Source organism: Lolium rigidum, chromosome 5 (assembly GCF_022539505.1).
Source record: "Lolium rigidum isolate FL_2022 chromosome 5, APGP_CSIRO_Lrig_0.1, whole genome shotgun sequence".
Classification (NCBI taxonomy): domain Eukaryota; kingdom Viridiplantae; phylum Streptophyta; class Magnoliopsida; order Poales; family Poaceae; genus Lolium; species Lolium rigidum.
In genome coordinates, this window is record NC_061512.1 from 244078977 (window position 1) to 244096326 (window position 17350).

Here is a 17350-nt window from a genome sequence, read left to right on the forward strand (position 1 = left end):
AAAGGCCTCGATGAAGAAAAGATAAGAACATCACGAGAAAATCCAGCGGGAGGATCGGGCCGAGAGATCGCACTCGGAAGGATCACATCTCCCGCGTTGGAGGATATCAATCCTAAGCTTCGAGACCTCTTTTCGTCGCGCTTGGTGACGGTTGAAGCTACCCAGTCCCCAGGTTTGGCCATCGAGCCCGACGGCGCTGGCGGCGCCGGAGCTGGGGGAGGGGCGTTCGGAGCGCTCCCCTTCGGAAGAGAAGAGGAGGACTTGGCAGCGGCACCTTCGCTGGTGGAGCTAGCAGCGGCGGCGGTATTCTTCTTCTTCACCATTGCGAGATCTGAGAAAGATTGAAACTGTGGCGGCGGCGTAACAATGGCGGAAGAAGGAAGAAGAGGGAGAATGAGGAGATGATGCGGAAACAGTGGGGAAAATTGAGAACTTTTTGTCCCTTGGAGATTTTAAGGAAGTAAGCACGTGGCGCTTGAGGAAGGGAAGGAACTGACGGCCCACTACGCCCACGATTGCGCGAAAATCGAGGAGCCACCTCGGTCGTTACGCGTATAGTGGTCAAGCCCTAAAACACTGATTGAGCAGGGCTAGGGCTAGCTCGTCATGATGGGCCCGTCAAATTAGCCTGCAGTAGTTACACGTCAGCAATGACGTCATAATTTGGAAGCATTCGAATGAAAAAAGAAGAGTTATCGAATGAAGGATTTGAGTCTACGCCCGGCTGCAGACATCCGTTCCTAGACTCGGGGGCTACTCCCATCGGGAACGCTGACGCGCACCCGATAAAATGAAGACTCGACAAGATGAGCAGTCGAAGGAAGAAGGTTTGAGTCAGCACTCGGTTGCAAAGCGCTCGCACCCAGACACTCGGGTGCTATTACTCCCATCGGGAGCTCGTGGTGCATACCTGATAGAAGTTTTTTGCACTCCAGGATCATGCCCGGGGACTTGATTCTGTGTAGGGTAACGGTGTTTTGCCATCGGCAGTTAACCAAACAACAGTTGGGCACGTTACTCATTATCCTTTGCATAAAGAAAATATATCGGATGACTTATGAAGATCTCGACAGAGGAAAGAATTCGAGTAGTACAACTTGAGTCTATGCACGGATTGCAAGCATCCGTACCTAGACTCGGGGGCTACTCCCATCGGGAGCGCTGACGCGCACCCGATAAAAAGAAGATGAAGCATAATCAAGATGAACAAGAGCAATGAAGGAGAAGAATGTCAGGAGAAAACATGCATTAGTCTCTACCCGAATTATCTTCGGGTAGACACTCGGGGGCTACTGACGTGGGCATTACCCTTCGGGTAACCAGTATTGCCCTATCTGGTATTGACAAATTGGAGGCCCATGAAGATACCTGAAGGCGAGATGGGCCACTAGGCCGGCGCATCAGAAGATTCCTTGACGGGCAAGACAAGGAAGCATACAAACAAGGAAAGATTGGATCTAAACTACTGTAAACCTAGTCGTCCTCGGTTAGGACCCTTGAGACCTGTCGTCCTATATAAAGGCCAGGAGAGGGGCTGCCGAGGACACGGACAATCTTAGCAACCTTAGCCAGGAAAAGCTTAGAGCTAGGTAACCCTAGCAACAGCAATCTCGACTAGATCTCAGCCGAACTATTCGGCACCCCATTGTAACCTGTTTTCATCATAATCAAAGAACAGACAAGCAGGACGTAAGGGTTTTACCTCATCGAGGGCCCCGAACCTGGGTAAATCGCTCTCCCCGCTTGTCTGTGTACCGATGTCTCGTGTCAGCTTGCAGGATTCCATCAACCCTAAGCCCCTATCGGAGGGCATTGGCGAGGAGTACCCTCGACAATTGATAAAAGTGTGTTTGAAAGTTTTAATCGCACTATTTTTGAGCTTGATAAAAATTATGTGTTTATGGATCATGAAAAGTATGCTGCATGTGATAGTTATATTGTTGAGTTTATCCATGAAGCCACTGAAAATTATTATGAGAGAGGAAAATATGGTTGTAGAAATTTTCATGGTGCTAAAACACCTCTCTATATGCTTAAAATTTTGAAGTTACTCTTGTTTTATCTTCTTATGCTTGTCACTTTGTTCTTCATGAATTTATTTGTGTACAAGATTCCTATGCATAGGAAGTGGGTTAGACTTAAATGTGTTTCGAATTTGCTTTTTGATTCTCTCTTTTGCTTCAACTCTTATTTCTTGCGAGTGCATCATCAAAATTGCTGAGCCCATCTTAATGGCTATAAAGAAAGCACTTCTTGGGAGATAACCCATGTGTTTATTTTGCTACTGTTTTGTTGAGTCTTGGAAGTTGTTACTACTGTAGCAACCTCTACTTATCTTTATTTTATTGCAATGTTGTGCCAAGTGACGCCTCTAATCGAAGGTTGATGCTAGATTTGGATTTCTGCGCAGAAACAGATTTCTATCTGTCACGAATCTGGGCTGTTTTATCTGTAGGTAACTCAGAAAAATATGCCAATTTACGTGCGTGTTCCTCAGATATGTACGCAACTTTCATTGGTTTTGAGTTTTCTGATTTGAGCAACGGAAGTACCTGTTTAAAATTCGTCTTTACTGGCTGTTCTGTTTTGGCAGATTCTGTCTCTGTTTTTTGCATTGTCTCTTGTGGACTTTAAGCAAGGCTTTCTAGACGTAGAGAGCTATAGCTAATGTTTTATTGAGTTTTTGCAATGTGTCACTACAGGACCAAGGTGGATTCAAGTTTTTTGAGTACTAACCCCTCTAATGAAGTTTATGAGAAGTTTGGTGTGAAGGAAGTTTTCAAGGGTCAAGAGAGGAGGATGATATATGATCAAGAAGAGTGAAAAGTCTAAGCTTGGGGATGCCCCGTGGTTCATCCCTGCATATTTCAAGAAGACTCAAGCGTCTAAGCTTGGGGATGCCCAAGGCATCCCCATCTTCATCAACTTATCAGGTTCTTCTAATGAAACTATATTTTTATTCGGTCACATCATATGTGCTTTACTTGGAGCGTCTGTGTGCTTTTATTTTTGTTTTTGTTTGAATAAGATCGGATCCTAGCAATCCTTGTTTGGGAGAGAGACACGCTCCGCTTTTTCATATGAACACTTGTGTTCTTCGTTTTACTTTTAATGTTCAATGATAAAAGTTGGAAGCTACATCACTTATGGTTATTTGGTTGGAAACAGAAAATGCCTCATATTGTCTTGAATAATTTGACACTTGGCAATTGTTTTGAGCTCTCAAGTAGATCATGATTAAGTTTTTTCATGTAGTTTAAACCTATTAGTGGAGAACTACTTGTAGAGCTTGTTGAAATTGGTTTGCATGATTGGTCTCTCTTAAGGTCTAGATATTTTATGGTAAAAGTGTTTGAGCAACAAGGAATACAGTGTAGAGTATTATAATGCTTGCAATATGTTCTTATGTAAGTTTTACTGTACCGGTTCATACTTGTGTTTGCTTCAAATAACCTTGCTATCCCAAAGCCTTGTACTGAGAGGGAATGTTTCTCGTGCATCCAAAACCTTGAGCCAACCACTATGCCATTTGTGTCCACCATACCTACCTACTACATGGTATTTCTCTGCCATTCCAAAGTAAATTGCTTGAGTGCTACCTTTAAATAATTCAAAATTTATCACCTCTGATTTGTGTCAATGTTCTATAGCTCATGAGGAAGTATGTGGTGTTTATCTTTCAATCTTGTTGGGCAACTTTCACCAATGGACTAGTGGCTTCATCCGCTTATCCAATAATTTTGCAAAAAGAGCTGGCAATGGGATGTGATTGTTGGACGGAACCCGAAGGATTCGGTTAGCCATGGCTTGAGAAAGCAAAGGTGGGGAGGAGTGTCATCATAATAAAACTAAAATAAAAAGGCACTCCTTCATGGTATGAGATTGTTGGCAGGCACCCGAGGATTCGGTTAGCCATGGTTTGTGAAAGAAAGGTTGGAAGGAGTGCCACACAAAAATAAAAATAAAATGGGAGCCGCTCTTTGAAGGTTTGTCACGGCAAGGGGGTTAGAGTGCCCACTACCATTCGTTGACAACAACAAACACCTCTCAAAACTTTACTTTTATGCTCTCTTTATGTTTTCAAAACCAAAGCTCTAGAACAAATATAGCAATCAATGCTTCCCTCTGCGAAGGGCCATTCTTTTTACTTTATGTTGAGTCAGTTTACCTACTTCCTTCCATCTTAGAAGCAAACACTTGTGTCAACTGTGCATTGATTCTTACATACTTGCTTATTTGCATTCATCGTATTACTTTGTGTTGACAATTATCCATGAGATATACATGTTGAAAGTTGAAAGCATTTGCTGAAACTTAAATCTCCCTTTGTGTTGCTTCAATGCCTTTACTTTGAATCTATTGCTTTATGAGTTAACTCTTGTGCAAGGCTTTTGATGCTTGTCTTGAAAGTACTCTTCATGAAAAGTTTTGCTATATGTTATCTATTTGTTAGCAACTATAGATTATTGCCTTGAGTCACTTCATTCATCTCATGTGCTTTGTAATAGTATGATCAAGGTTATGTAAGTAGCATGTCACTACGAAATTATTCTTTTTATCGTTTACCTACTCGAGGACGAGTAGGAACTAAGCTTGGGGATGCTGATACGTTTCCAACGTATCCATAATTTCTGATGTTCCATGCTTGTTTTATGACAATACTTACATGTTTTGCTTGCACTTTATAATGTTTTTATGCGTTTTCCGGAACTAACCTATTAACAAGATGCCACAGTGCCAGTTCCTGTTTTCTGTTGTTTTTGGTTCCAGAAAGGCTGTTCGGGCAATATTCTCGGAATTCGACGAAACGAAGACCAAAGATCATAATTCACCGAGACGGACCAGGACACCGAAGGGGAGTCAGAGGGGAGGCCTGGGGCCCCCACACCATAGGGCCGCGCGGGCCAGCCCCCGGCCGCGCCGGCCTATGGGGAGGGCACCTCGTTGCCCCTCTGCGTCGCCTCTTCGCCTATATAAGCCCTTTCGACCTAAAAACGCGATACCTTTTGACGAAACTCCGAGAAAGACTCCGAGGGCGCCGTCACCATCGCGAAACTCCAATTCGGGGGACGAAGTCTCGTTCCGGCACCCTGCCGGGATGGGGAAGTGCCCCCGGAAGCCATCTCCATCGACGCCACCGCCTCCATCATGCTCCGTGAGTAGTTCCCCCATGGACTACGGGTTCTAGCAGTAGCTAGTTGGTACTCTCTATCCCATGTACTTCAATACAATGATCTCATGAGCTGCCTTACATGATTGAGATCCATCTGATGTAATCGGTGCTGTGTTTGTTGGGATCCGATGGATGATACATTATGATTAGTCTATCTATAAAGTTTGTGAAGTTATTGTTGCTGCAATCTTGTTATGCTTAATGCTTGTTACTAGGGCCCGAGTGGCATGATCTTAGATTTAAGCTCTATAATTATTGCTTAGATTGTATCTACAAGTTGTATGCACATGTCACTGTCCGGAACCAAAGGCCCCGAAGTGACAGAAATCGGGACAACCGGAGGGGATGGCGGTGATGTGAGGATCACATGTTTTCACCAAGTGTTAATGCTTTGCTTCGGTACTCTATTAAAAGGAGTACCTTAATATCCAGTAGATTCCCTAGAGGCCCGGCTGCCACCGGCTGGTAGGACAAAAGATGTTGTACAAGTTTCTCATTGCAAGCACGTATGACTATATATGGAAAACATGCCTACATGATTAATAGACTTGATGTTCTGTCTTAATGCTATTTCAATCCTATCAATTGCCCAACTGTAATTTGTTCATCCAACACTTGTTATTGGAGAGTTACCACTAGTGTAGATAGCTGGGAACCCCGGTCCATCTCTCATCATCATATACTCGTTCTACATGACATTGGAAGTAGTATCAACTATTTTCTGGTGCCATTGCTCTCATATTACTGCTACTGCTGCTGTGTTACTGTTACTACTGCTCTCATATTACTGCTGCTTTCACATCACCCCTGTTACCAGTGCTTTTCCAGGTGCAGCTGAATTGACAACTCAATTGTTAAGGCTTATAAGTATTCTTTACCTCCCCTTGTGTCGAATCAATAAATTTGGGTTTTACTTCCCTCGAAGACTGTTGCGATCCCCCTCCTATCTTCTCTGTTATAGCCTTCCTATTGTCATGACTCAAGATTTTTTCATCCATTGAATCAGACATCAAACATTTTAGTTCCCATATATGTTGAGAGTGTTGTAACATCGAGATGCTAACACAAAAGGTTAAAGCATACTAAAAATAAAGCGGTTTTTCTAGCTCTCAATCGACTATTTTCTTAAACTCTCAATGGATTCAATAATAGTGCAACTTTGGTTCATTGAAAGTTGCAATTCTCAGTTGAGGTAAAGAACTGCAAGCTCCAATTTTTGCTAAACTAGAATTGCACATTTTTTATTTGATTGGGACTTCAAATTTCTCAGTCAGCTAAAAGATAAATGGACCGTACAAATAAATATTTACATTTCACTCTACATGATCAAGGGTTAAGAGACCGACTAATCCACTGTCGTATATGATCTTGGGTGATCTTTATATTTTTTGGCATCATCACATCAACATCCATATTTATGATGACTTCTTTTTTATATGATGTAGTAATTAATTTATTGAAAACATGTAGACGTATAATTGCATGAATTGTTTTTAGCCTTCCTCTCTAAATATTTTAGCAAGATAGTGACAACCAAGTTAGACCGCAGATATAGAAATAGCATCATTATTTTGCAATCAAATACACAATTATTGTATACCTTTCAAGATACATAGGTACAGCCGGCAACAAAGCATAAAAAAACCCAGCCTGCACAGATATTTTACATGTGCCCTTGCCAGCTGACTATTTCACATCGTAAAGTAATTCAGCAAGAAAAAATAACGCAAATGCATTTCCATGCAAGCAAACAAAACTTTGCAGGCCAATCTGATACGCATGAAAGATGATTGACAACTCCGAGACCATCCTCATAGATCGATCCATCACCAAACAAGACCCACCACCAATTCCACACACTAGTTAATCAACAATGCAATCTAAGAATCATGAATTTGCATCTTAATCCCACTGGCAGAAAACGTCCGCGGGATGATGTGGCGATGGAAACGATGCGTGCTGACAAATGGATGGATCGACTCGACCGAGAGGCAAGGCCAGACCAGGATCGGATCACCTTAACGTGGTCAGCTTCCAGCTCCGCCTGTCCAGCGGCTCGGTGCTGCCGGTGACGTCGTCCTCACGGTCGGTAGTCATGGTGACGTCCTCACTGGCGGCATCCGCCACCGGCACGATCTCCCTGTTCCGCCTTTCTCCTCCGCCGCCAAACCTGAGCATCTCGACAACCTCGACCATCGTCGGTCTGGACTCCCCTTCGCTCTGCGAGCACAACATGGCCGTCTCCACCACAACCCGTAGCTGTGCAACATCAAACTTCCCCGCGAGCCTCGGATCCGCCAGGCGCTCCCACTTTCGCCGTTCCACGAGCGGCGCCGCCCACTGCACGATCTCGCGCTTCACGCCGCCAGGGAGCTTCTCGAGCGGGCGGCGCGCGCTGACGAGCTCCAGGAGGAGGACCCCGAAGCTGTACACGTCGCAGCTCTCAGAGACCTTGCCCCACATGGCGTACTCCGGCGCCAGGTACCCGAGCGTGCCCTTGACCCGGGTGGTGAGGTGAGTGACGCCGTCCGGGATGAGCTTGGCGAAGCCGAAGTCGGCCACCTTGGGCACCAGATCCGCGTCCAGCAGCACGTTGCTGGCCTTGATGTCGCGGTGGATGATGTGCGGGGTGGCCTCATGGTGCAGGTAGGCCAGGCCCTGGGCGGCGCCGAGGGCGATGGAGACGCGGCGCGGCCAGTCAAGGGGCGGGTGCTGCTGCGAAGCCGGGGTGCCGCGGTGCGGGTGGAGGTGGGTGAGGAGGCTGTGGTTGGGCATGTAGTCGTACACGATGAGCCGCTCGTCGCCGCCGGCGTAGAAGCCGCGGAGGCTGAGCAGGTTGCGGTGGCGGACGCGGCCCAGAATCTCTACCTCGATCGCAAACTCCATCTCCGCCTTTGCCGTCATCGCCTTCAGCCGTTTCACCGCGATCTGAACCACGTCGATCCATGAACCATGTTCAGCTGTGATCAGTACATGCATGAAGGACTAACGGGCCACCTAATCAATTACCTCAACGCCTTTGGAGGTGCGGCCCCAGTAGACGGTGCCGAAGCCGCCCTCGCCGAGCTTGTTGCTATCGTTGAAGTTATTGGTCGCCTGCACGAGCTCCTTGAGGGTGAACATCTCCCACGGGAACTCCACGCTGCGGTTCCTGTTCCTGGACGCCCTCCTCGACGGGGGGTTTCTTCTTCCATGAAAACAAGAAATGAAATCAGCTAACCTCAATTCGATCCATCTCACCATAGATTACATATATGGTGCATGCAGTACTACTGCTAACAAGATTGCATGGTTGCTATGCATGTATGTACCTCCGACGACGACTGGCGGCAGCCTCCGGTTCGGTCTCGCCGCCGCCACCGTTGAGGCAGCTGAAGCACCGGTTCATCATTTCGTCGGAGCTTAGACCAGAGCGACCAGAAGGTCTACCTAGCTAGTTGGAGGAATTAATCGATCGACGGGAACTGGATGTGGATGTGGATGCAGATGAGAAACCAAGGCTGGGGAGAGGGATGTTGCCACGGCGAGCAGCTTGCCTTCTTGTTTGTTTCTCCGGCTACAAGATTGTCCTCCTCGTGTTTGCCTCTCTCCTTGGAGACTTCACTCTCAGCTATAGTTTCAGGTGATTGACTCTCCCCCCTTGCCAGCTGCCTCCTGGACATGTGCCTCTAGAAGGGCTTTTTATAAGTACAAACTATTGGGTGTACTTTAACCGTGCGTCGCGCTTTGCATCAACATTTCAAATTCTAAAACTGAAATTAAGAGGCCACCTCCAGTTGGAAAAGGGAAGCTTGCTCGTGGAAGTAATCGCCACAACAGTCCCAGGCTTTGGATGAAAGAAATCACAGGAATATTTTGTGTGTTCCTCTCATACCATTCCTGCCCACCCCTCTGCAGCCAGAGGAAACACGTTGCTACCACGTTGCGGCGGCTCTGGATGCCCCGAGCATCGACAGCAGACACCGGGCTTCCCGATCCATGGTAGGATGTAATTTGTTTTGTTGATCACTATTTTTGTTTAAATTTTTGCAATTTTTGCAATTTTTTAAAATGATTTTAATATTGATATCATCTTGGTGCACAAACCGTGTAATTTGTTATAAAAGCGAAAATAAATAACGAACAACGATAAAAGAAAACACAGCGGAGACACGAGATTTTAACGTGTAAAACCCCTTCCAACACAGAAGGGAAAAAAACCACGGCCGTCAGCTAGCAAAACTTCACTATATCGAGAGTGTTTACAAACGCCGTGGATTATCTTATAATCTCATAAAGCCTAGCCGTCGGCTTACAAGATGTATATATAGCCTACCGGCGACGGGCCTCGCTCCGCTCGTCAGAAATTAGCCTCCCTTTATTATATGAATTTGGGTCACAATATAACATAATTGATATCTTTTCAATATTGATAAATTATCCTCATAAAATGTATTCTTTTAAAGGGAAGAGGAGCCTATTGGTCGCTCTCTACATTTTGGGAACTCATACATTATTTATCACAAAATATGCCAAGCATGAGAAGCGAACAAATTTGGCTAACATTATATAAATAAGGAATGGAAAATAAATGTCACCCTAGGGCAAACATCTTGGAATAGGAAAATGGCCCCAAGACACTTTTACAATACAGACTGTTGTGACAACAACAGACCATTAGAGAACATGATAATCAAAGATAGCAACTACAAAAAGGGTCATCACTGCTATTGTTGAGTCCAACCAACAAAGGGCAGAATTGGGTTGTTAGTTTTGAGTCTAAACCTATGGTAAGGTGCAACTTACAGAGGTCGGTGTATCCTAATCTGACCAGTGAAGACCATATGATAGATTTCCACCTAAAAGAAAAAAACAACTACTCGTCTCTAACTAATCGACCGAGCCAACATTCATACCCACCATCAACTCGGGCATGTGTGCTCTTGAGGTGTACCCACTCATAAGACCATGCTAGCTACGGGCAGATGCAGAAAACAAGGGGTATTGAGAAAAATCTGCATGTTAAGAGGGGTTTTTTTTTTTTTTGGAAATTTGGAATATCAACAATTCAACATGCCCGGATCCCACATGTGAAAGCGACTTGATCATTCCCGCCGGAACTATAGGAGTATTTTGCAGTAAGCAGAATGAAAGCATGTATTATCAACCACCCAAGATTGCAATCTACTACTGAACCATCATCTTGCAAATTACATGCTATATTCACATTTGTTCGAGAAGGGAAACATGCCCCGTCCTATGTATTGGTGATACACATAACAATATTTGTTGCAAAGTGTGCAAGACAACGAGTATAGGAACCTCCTCCAACTAAAACATGGAACCACAATAGACAGACGGAAGCCCACACCCATTGGGAGCGACCACCGTAACGTAATTTGATTTAGTTGGAAACCTCAAGTTTAGCGGTTGAAAGGCCTCCTAGGTCCAGAATATTTGATCCACATGTCTTGTTCTAGGGGCTAGGGGCGTGTTTGGTTCTATGCCAACAATGACCTTGGCGCGCCCGTGAACTTCCGGTGGTGCTTGGTTGAGCTTCAGATAATTGGCAAGCCCAAGCCAGCCTGTGGATGCCGACATGTTTTTCATGCCTATACTTGGGCGAGCAAGCGACGACCGAATAGCTCGCCAACATATTGGCTGCCAAAATTTGGCAGGATGAGTGAGAGCAGGATCAAAACATACCTTAGAATCGAAAGCCAAATGAAGACGAGGGACATGTCAACACCGTGCACTAGGGGTGGGTTGGGATCATGCCGTCATCAACTTCGAGTTAGAGGCTAGCGTCAGCGGTGGCATGGAGAGCAGGAGGTGGAATCTAGTACCCTTTCTTAGGTGCGAAATGGGAAGACAAGTCTAGATAATTTGATAAACAGATGTGGGTCATAGCCTAATCACATATATGTTTAATCTTATAGCTAAGTTATATATTTTTACAATTCATTTCACATTAAAAAGTTTTTCAAGCAGTACCTTTAAAATCTCCTTGTGTCCGAGACAGTATTTGAACAATATCCCAAAGTGGAATTTAGCATAACAAAAGCAAGATTGTGGCTACTAACAGGACAATGAGTTTATGTCTATGAGATGCTGCCTACTAACGACATACACATTGATGCTCCTCACTGTATCAGATTAGTTGGTCCATTAGTTGTTACTAGGAAAAATGCCCGTGCGTTGCACCGGGAGAAAAAAAACACAATATGATGCACCCAACTGAAAAGTCACACATGTAATTCTGCCAAAAAATTGTAATATGGCATGTGAATAATTAATGTAGCTTCACCATTATCGTCTTCAGTTAGTAAATATATCCATGCGTTGCTATCGGTTGATTTTTAGTTTATACAGTAATTTTTAGACATGAAAACCTTTAGTCTTTGCGCTCCACATGACCAAACCGAACCCGCCTACCGTACCCATCCAAACCAAACGGAAAATACTGAAACATTCATTTGTGCTCATATGCTACTCGAAGTAAGTTAGACTGAAAGAACATGTTTTATTCTTGTTCACATCTGCTATTACTACCACTACATCTAATCTCTTTCAATTGTTCCACTACTATTCTATGAGTTAATTTTATTGAACATAGCTAGTATTTAAGAATCCCTACCGAAAAGTCAATAATGAGTAGGGGACATGGCCGGAGAGGCTAGCAGGGCGAGGTCATCTCTATTTATTCAATTTTTATTAGAACTGATTTTGCACAGATGTGACTAACTTGAAATCTAATTCTTAACATAACCTTAAAAGGTACTTGGTAAACTATTCCCGTGTCGGTGTTGTCGGCGTCCCCTCTATGTGGCGTTCCGGCGGCGCCCACGGTGATCTTCGGCGGTTCTCCGTTGGCTGCGGGCTGTGTTGCCCTCTGCGCGTCGGCGGCTACGGGTTGGCCAGGAGGTTGCTAGATGGTGGTTTGTGCCGGTCCTTGTTGGCGGGCGCGAGGTCTTGGAACTCTTCGCTGGACGAAAGCTCTGTCTTGGCGGCCGGCCGGGACCGACGACGGTGACGCCTGTGGGCGCCGCATACTTCTTGAAGGCGTCGTCGAAGCGGGTGTTTCTTGTTCTCCGCTCGGGTTCTCCGGGGGAAACCCTAGATCCCTCGCGGGATCGGGCGTGGGAGGCGCTCTTGCGTCGCTTTGCCTCTTGGGGCCTCGCTTTGGATGTCCACCGGACAAGGGACTTGTGGAGTGTTTTGGTGGTTTTTCGGCGGAGGCGGGTTCGTCTTCGGCCGGGCGGGGCGCGGCCTCGGGGCCGGTGTGGTAGTTGGAGCGGTGGCTCCGGTCTTTCGCCTCCGCCTGTTGCGTTGAGGTGTGGTGTCGACCTGGCTGGTCGGCGACCCGTGTGGAGCGCAGCCTCGGGGCTGGCGTGTGGTGTCGTGTTGTAACGGTTTTCGGCCAGTTTTCCTCATAAACGGGCCAACTCTTTTCTCCTATATCAATGAAAGGCAAAGCTTTTGCCTCGTTTCAAAAAACAAAAAAACTATTAAAAACAATGCGTTTTCTCCACCACACATTGCTTCTTTTTAAATGTATAGCACTGACATGAGCATGAGTCGAGTCATTTTCTATCCTCTCATCACCGCTCGTTATTTTTTGAACGAAACATAGCAGCGATACCACAAAGTTAGAAAAAACGAATTATTAAAAAATTATGGTGAGAAAATAATGACTCGCTTCAGTATTTTTTTCCATTGCTTCGCTTGGAAAAGTTCAGTCCGTGCGAGGCCGGTCAGCAGCCAAGCCCACCGAACTGACACCCCTATTATCGCTGCCTCACCTCCCTCTTTGGAGGGGGCAGTTTCCTTTCGACCTCCAGCCGAGCCGCTGGCTTCATCCCAGGCCTGCCGTCGGCTGTGCCAAATTTCCTACGTTCAGGCCTGCTGTCGGCCGTGCTCCACTCATCCTCTCAAGAACTTTGCCCATATTTCCCGCATTGCGCTCGGTTCCTGCTTCCACCGTCCGTTTAATTACAGTCAGGCAATCCTTCCCTTGCATGCATGTCAAAGTCCCTCCAGGCATGGCTCTCTTCTGTTCGTCATCTTGGCTCCCGACTCAGCTCGGTAATCACCAATACGCAAAACTATATAAATTGGCGGAACTCAATTTAAGGAGGCGAGGTGGGACTATCCAACAGTTGGTTACGGTAGCATCATGTACGGGCGTACGACGACGAAGACGTGTATGGGCTGCATATATACGAGCCGTAATATTTGGCCTGGCTGGGCCGAGGTTCATGAGCGCCCCACCTCCTTCCGTCAGAGCAGTCCCTTTTTTTTTCAGAAAGTCAGAGCAGTCCCTGACTCTCTTCCCATTATCCCATCTCCCCGCACACTCCTTCCTCTTCTGTCAACTGCTCCCCAAGTCCCTTGCCGGCGCAACTCAAGAGTATCGCCCGAGCAACCGCCGCCGTTGGCCCGCCCTCACTCTCTCCGGTCGCGGCCACGCCCCATCCCCTCTTTTTTCGGACGCCGCACTGCCCTCCCTTTTTCCGTTAGCCCCAACGCAGATGCGGTCACCTGAGCTCCGGCGCGAGAACTGTTTCGATTTTCCTGCTCTCGTCCCTTATGATGGTGTCCTCTCCTCCTGTGCTTCTCCTCCCGGCGAGTCGTCTTCAGGCGTTCGCGTGGGGAAAGCCCGTGGACATGGCGGCGAAAACGCCCCGGCAAGCAGGATACGCCGCTGGCGCGAGCGCTCGAGCAGGGAGACCCGGAGGATCTGCGCGTAGAGCAGGATCTAGTCCTCCAGCTCTCACGGAACGAATCTCGAGCAGGGAGACCCAGAGGAGGTGCGCGCAGGGCGCAGGATTTATTCCTCCATCTCCCACGGAATGAATCTCCGATCGAGGTTGGACTTGGCGACCGGGTCGGATGCGTCGATTGCGGCTGGACAGGAGGGAGATTACCGCAGGAGGCCGTTGAAGCGGGGAGGTGGGCGCGACTTTGCATAGCTACAGAAAAAGCGACCGGGAGGGCGGGCGTGGAGCCTGCGGCGCCGCTCTGCTCGACGGAAGAGTGCCCTACGCGGGGATTGAGGAACAGATGTATTATTTTCTGTCTAAACGAACCGGTATGATGGCAATTGCTGTATTATGCGATTTGGTGGGAGGGTAAAATAGTCCAATAAAAAGTTGGACGAAAAATCTGGCAGAAACCTTGCACTCCTTTATTATTAGGTATAGAAAAAATGATTAGTCGATTGCTGAATGCCAAGCTCGTGCGCGCGCCGGCGACCAAGCCAAACAAGGACCTAGTTATAGTTGGTTAGCTCCATTCTCTTGGACATATCACTTGTACTCATGAGGGGATCAGATGAGGTTGCAACTCCAACTTGTCGTTTATTTTCAGTTGGCCTAATGATTGGGATAATGCGCCATTTATTATCTTAAATAGGCCGGCCTTTTCTCCTTCACTCTGTAGATCATGTGAAATGCTCCAAGAATTGCAGGCTCCAAGATTAAAAATTTAGAACTGAGAAGTGAATGGCTACCTAATCTAGTTAGTGACGTGTGCCGCTTCCATTTATTTTGATATGCTAATGGATGCATCAAGCCACCTAGTACAATAATTGGTCAATGGACGCACGAGATGCTGACTTCCAATAACAAATGAGACATGCAAAGGTAAACTTCAAACTAAATAAAAATCATAAATGGTATGTGATAGGACATGCCAACAACCCACTAGTACATGCTACTGTTGGTGTAGTTGAGTAATCTGTTCAAAGGAAGCAACAGAGGTTTAGGAGCAAAATACAAATTTTTAGTACGGAATCAGCTTGTCTGCTAGTCATCGTCCAGACTCGAGAGTTTGTGTACATAACGGACGCACGTACTGGTCTCCTAGAACGAAGTCATACGTACTGGTCATAACGGATACCAAAAAAAATTACGTCAGGGCGATTCTCTATCACCACTTTTATTCAACATTATAGCTGATATGCTCGCTATCTTGATCGAACGAGCTAAATCTGATGGCTAAATTGAAGGAGTGATCCCACATCTTGTAGATGGGGTTTTATCAATTTTTCAATACGTCGATACAATTTTATATGGAGCATGATCTCGATAAAGCTCGAAATTTAAAGCTAATATTGGAAGCTTTTGAGCATTTATCGGGACTCAAAATAAACTTTCATGAAAGCGAATTGTTCTGCTTTGGCGAGGCTCGGGACTCGGTAGCCGAATATTCAGAATTATTTGGCTATGGGTAAGGCCAGTTTCCTATCAACTATCTGGGCATCCCGATTCATTATCAGAGATTAACTATAGCTGAGTGGAAACTAGTCGAGGAAAGACAACATAAGAGACTTATTAGTTGAAAAGGTAAAATGCTATCCCTCGGTGGAAGACTAGTTCTCATTAATGCAGTACTCACCAACATGGTGCTGTATATGATATCCTTCTTCATCTTGCCAAGAGCTGTGTTACACAAGCTCGATTGTTATAGATCGAGAATTTTTTTTGGCAAGGGAATAGTGAAAAAAGAAATATCGACTGGTCAAGTGATCTGTCGTATGTCGACCTATAGATATGGGTGGGCTAGGGGTTCATGACCTTGAGGTCAAGAACTCGGCCTTGTTAGGTAAGGGCATCTCCAACAGCGTGACACATTTAATTATTCGCGAGCGTCCGTTTGCGTCGCGCCGCGGACGTGAAAATGATCGTTTTTGTCCGCGCGTCCGTTTGCGTCTGGGGGTGGCTCCAGCGGGGCGACGAGATTTTTTCTACTTTTTTTTTCCTCTTCTCAATTTATAAACATAGCTCCAAATATTACATATTGGGAACATGGTTTTACACAAACTAATACATAATTGAGAACATGATTTACACAAACTAATACATAGTTTAAACCATGGTTGACACAAATTAAAACATTGCAAAATGAGGAAAGCCAGTAGTGTTGGTTCCGTATGTTCGCTGCCAAGAAAGCACACCCCCAGGCACTTCTCGTCACCCAAACAGGAAAATCCAGCTGGTGATAATAGCCTTGTTGGTCCAACCAAGGTAGGACATACAGAGACCAGCACTACTGACTTCAATTGGCTCGTGGCCATATTCGCTGCAAAGAAAAAAAAACACTCTAACAATTTTAAATGTCTGTGTCCGAGCCAGACTCGTTGGTGTGGTAGTGCCTGCGGCAGGCTGTGTCGTCGAACACCTTGACGATCATATCGCCGTCCCCCTCATAGAGGAAGGTGAGCTGGCAGCCGGACTCGAGCGCGAGGTCGCGGGCGAACTTGTCCCACCCCGTGTGCAGGTACATCTTGCCCTGCCCGTCGAACAAGACCTCGACAGGCCACCAACAAAATTGCAGCTGGCATCCCGTAGATGCAACTGGACCGGCTGGACGCCATCGACGAACTCGACGAACTTGTCCAGGAGCTGCTTGATGCCGAGTGGGTCATCGTCGATGCGGAGGAGGAACTCGAAGCAGCGCTCCTCCTGCGAAGACGAGGAGGACGCAGGCGATGGCGAGCATGGGGCCGTAGCTGCTCCACCACAGCGGCCCCTGCCCCGGCCCCGGGGACGCCCATGCCCACGGCCTCGACCGCCTCGCCGGCCACTAGGACCCGACATGGACTTCCTCGCGGCCTGGCTGCGCCACAGAAGAGCTAGGTGGCTCTACGGTGGAGCTTGTGGCGGCTAGGGTTTGTGTGGAGGAGTGGATGAGGAAGAAGAGCGCGCGCCCCCTTTATATAGGCCGGGGGCAGGCGACGGCCGCGGGGCGCATGGCATCGCCATTACTGCGTTGGCGGAGGTGGGCGGCTGTCGAGGCGGTTCCTCGGCAATGCCCACCATGAGGGGCTTGGGTTTTAGAGAAAGGCGACGACGGAAGTTCCGGGAGCGAGGCGGTACACGACGTACCCAGGTTCACGTCCCCACGGTGTAGGATCGCTACGTCCTGCTAGCAATCCATTATATGAATATATGTGTACAGGGGGCCGCCATAGATGGAGTTGTTGGATCTAGTCTAGTTCTAATCTGTGGGTTGTGGTGTCTAGGCGTGTCGCCCTATGTTTTATGTTTCTGAATATGCGTGTCCTAAGGGGTGCCCCTGCCTGGCTTTATATATCAGCCAAGCTAGGGTTTACAAGAGTCCTAGTAGGATTCGTATTGGAGTCTTCTTTCCTTGTAGTCCAAGTTGAGGCGCGTGCAGGTCCAGCTTGTTGAATCC

At 46.8% G+C, this 17350-nt stretch overlaps 1 protein-coding gene across 1 annotated transcript; it reads right to left on the reverse strand.

The window, feature by feature from the left end:
* Positions 1 to 6999: 6999 nt before the first annotated feature.
* On the reverse strand, positions 7000 to 8564 carry LOC124651553 (PTI1-like tyrosine-protein kinase At3g15890). The gene is made up of 4 exons (XM_047190621.1): positions 8485 to 8564; positions 8183 to 8357; positions 7592 to 8101; positions 7000 to 7032 (listed from the first exon to the last, which is right to left on the reverse strand). Exons 1-4 carry the CDS (start codon positions 8562 to 8564, stop codon positions 7000 to 7002), a joined length of 798 nt encoding a protein of 265 aa, XP_047046577.1.
* Positions 8565 to 17350: the final 8786 nt, after the last annotated feature.

Bases quoted from the DNA above. Each gene is read 5' to 3' on its own strand.
- LOC124651553 (XM_047190621.1), bottom strand. From the start codon at position 8,564: ATGATGAACCGGTGCTTCAGCTGCCTCAACGGTGGCGGCGGCGAGACC. The intron at 8,358-8,484 runs GTACATACATGC...TCATGGAAGAAG, and splicing joins GCCGCCAGTCGTCGTCGGAG to AAACCCCCCGTCGAGGAGGG. The intron at 7,033-7,591 runs GTCCTCCTCCTG...TTGATTAACTAG, and splicing joins GCGACGTGTACAGCTTCGGG to TGTGTGGAATTGGTGGTGGG.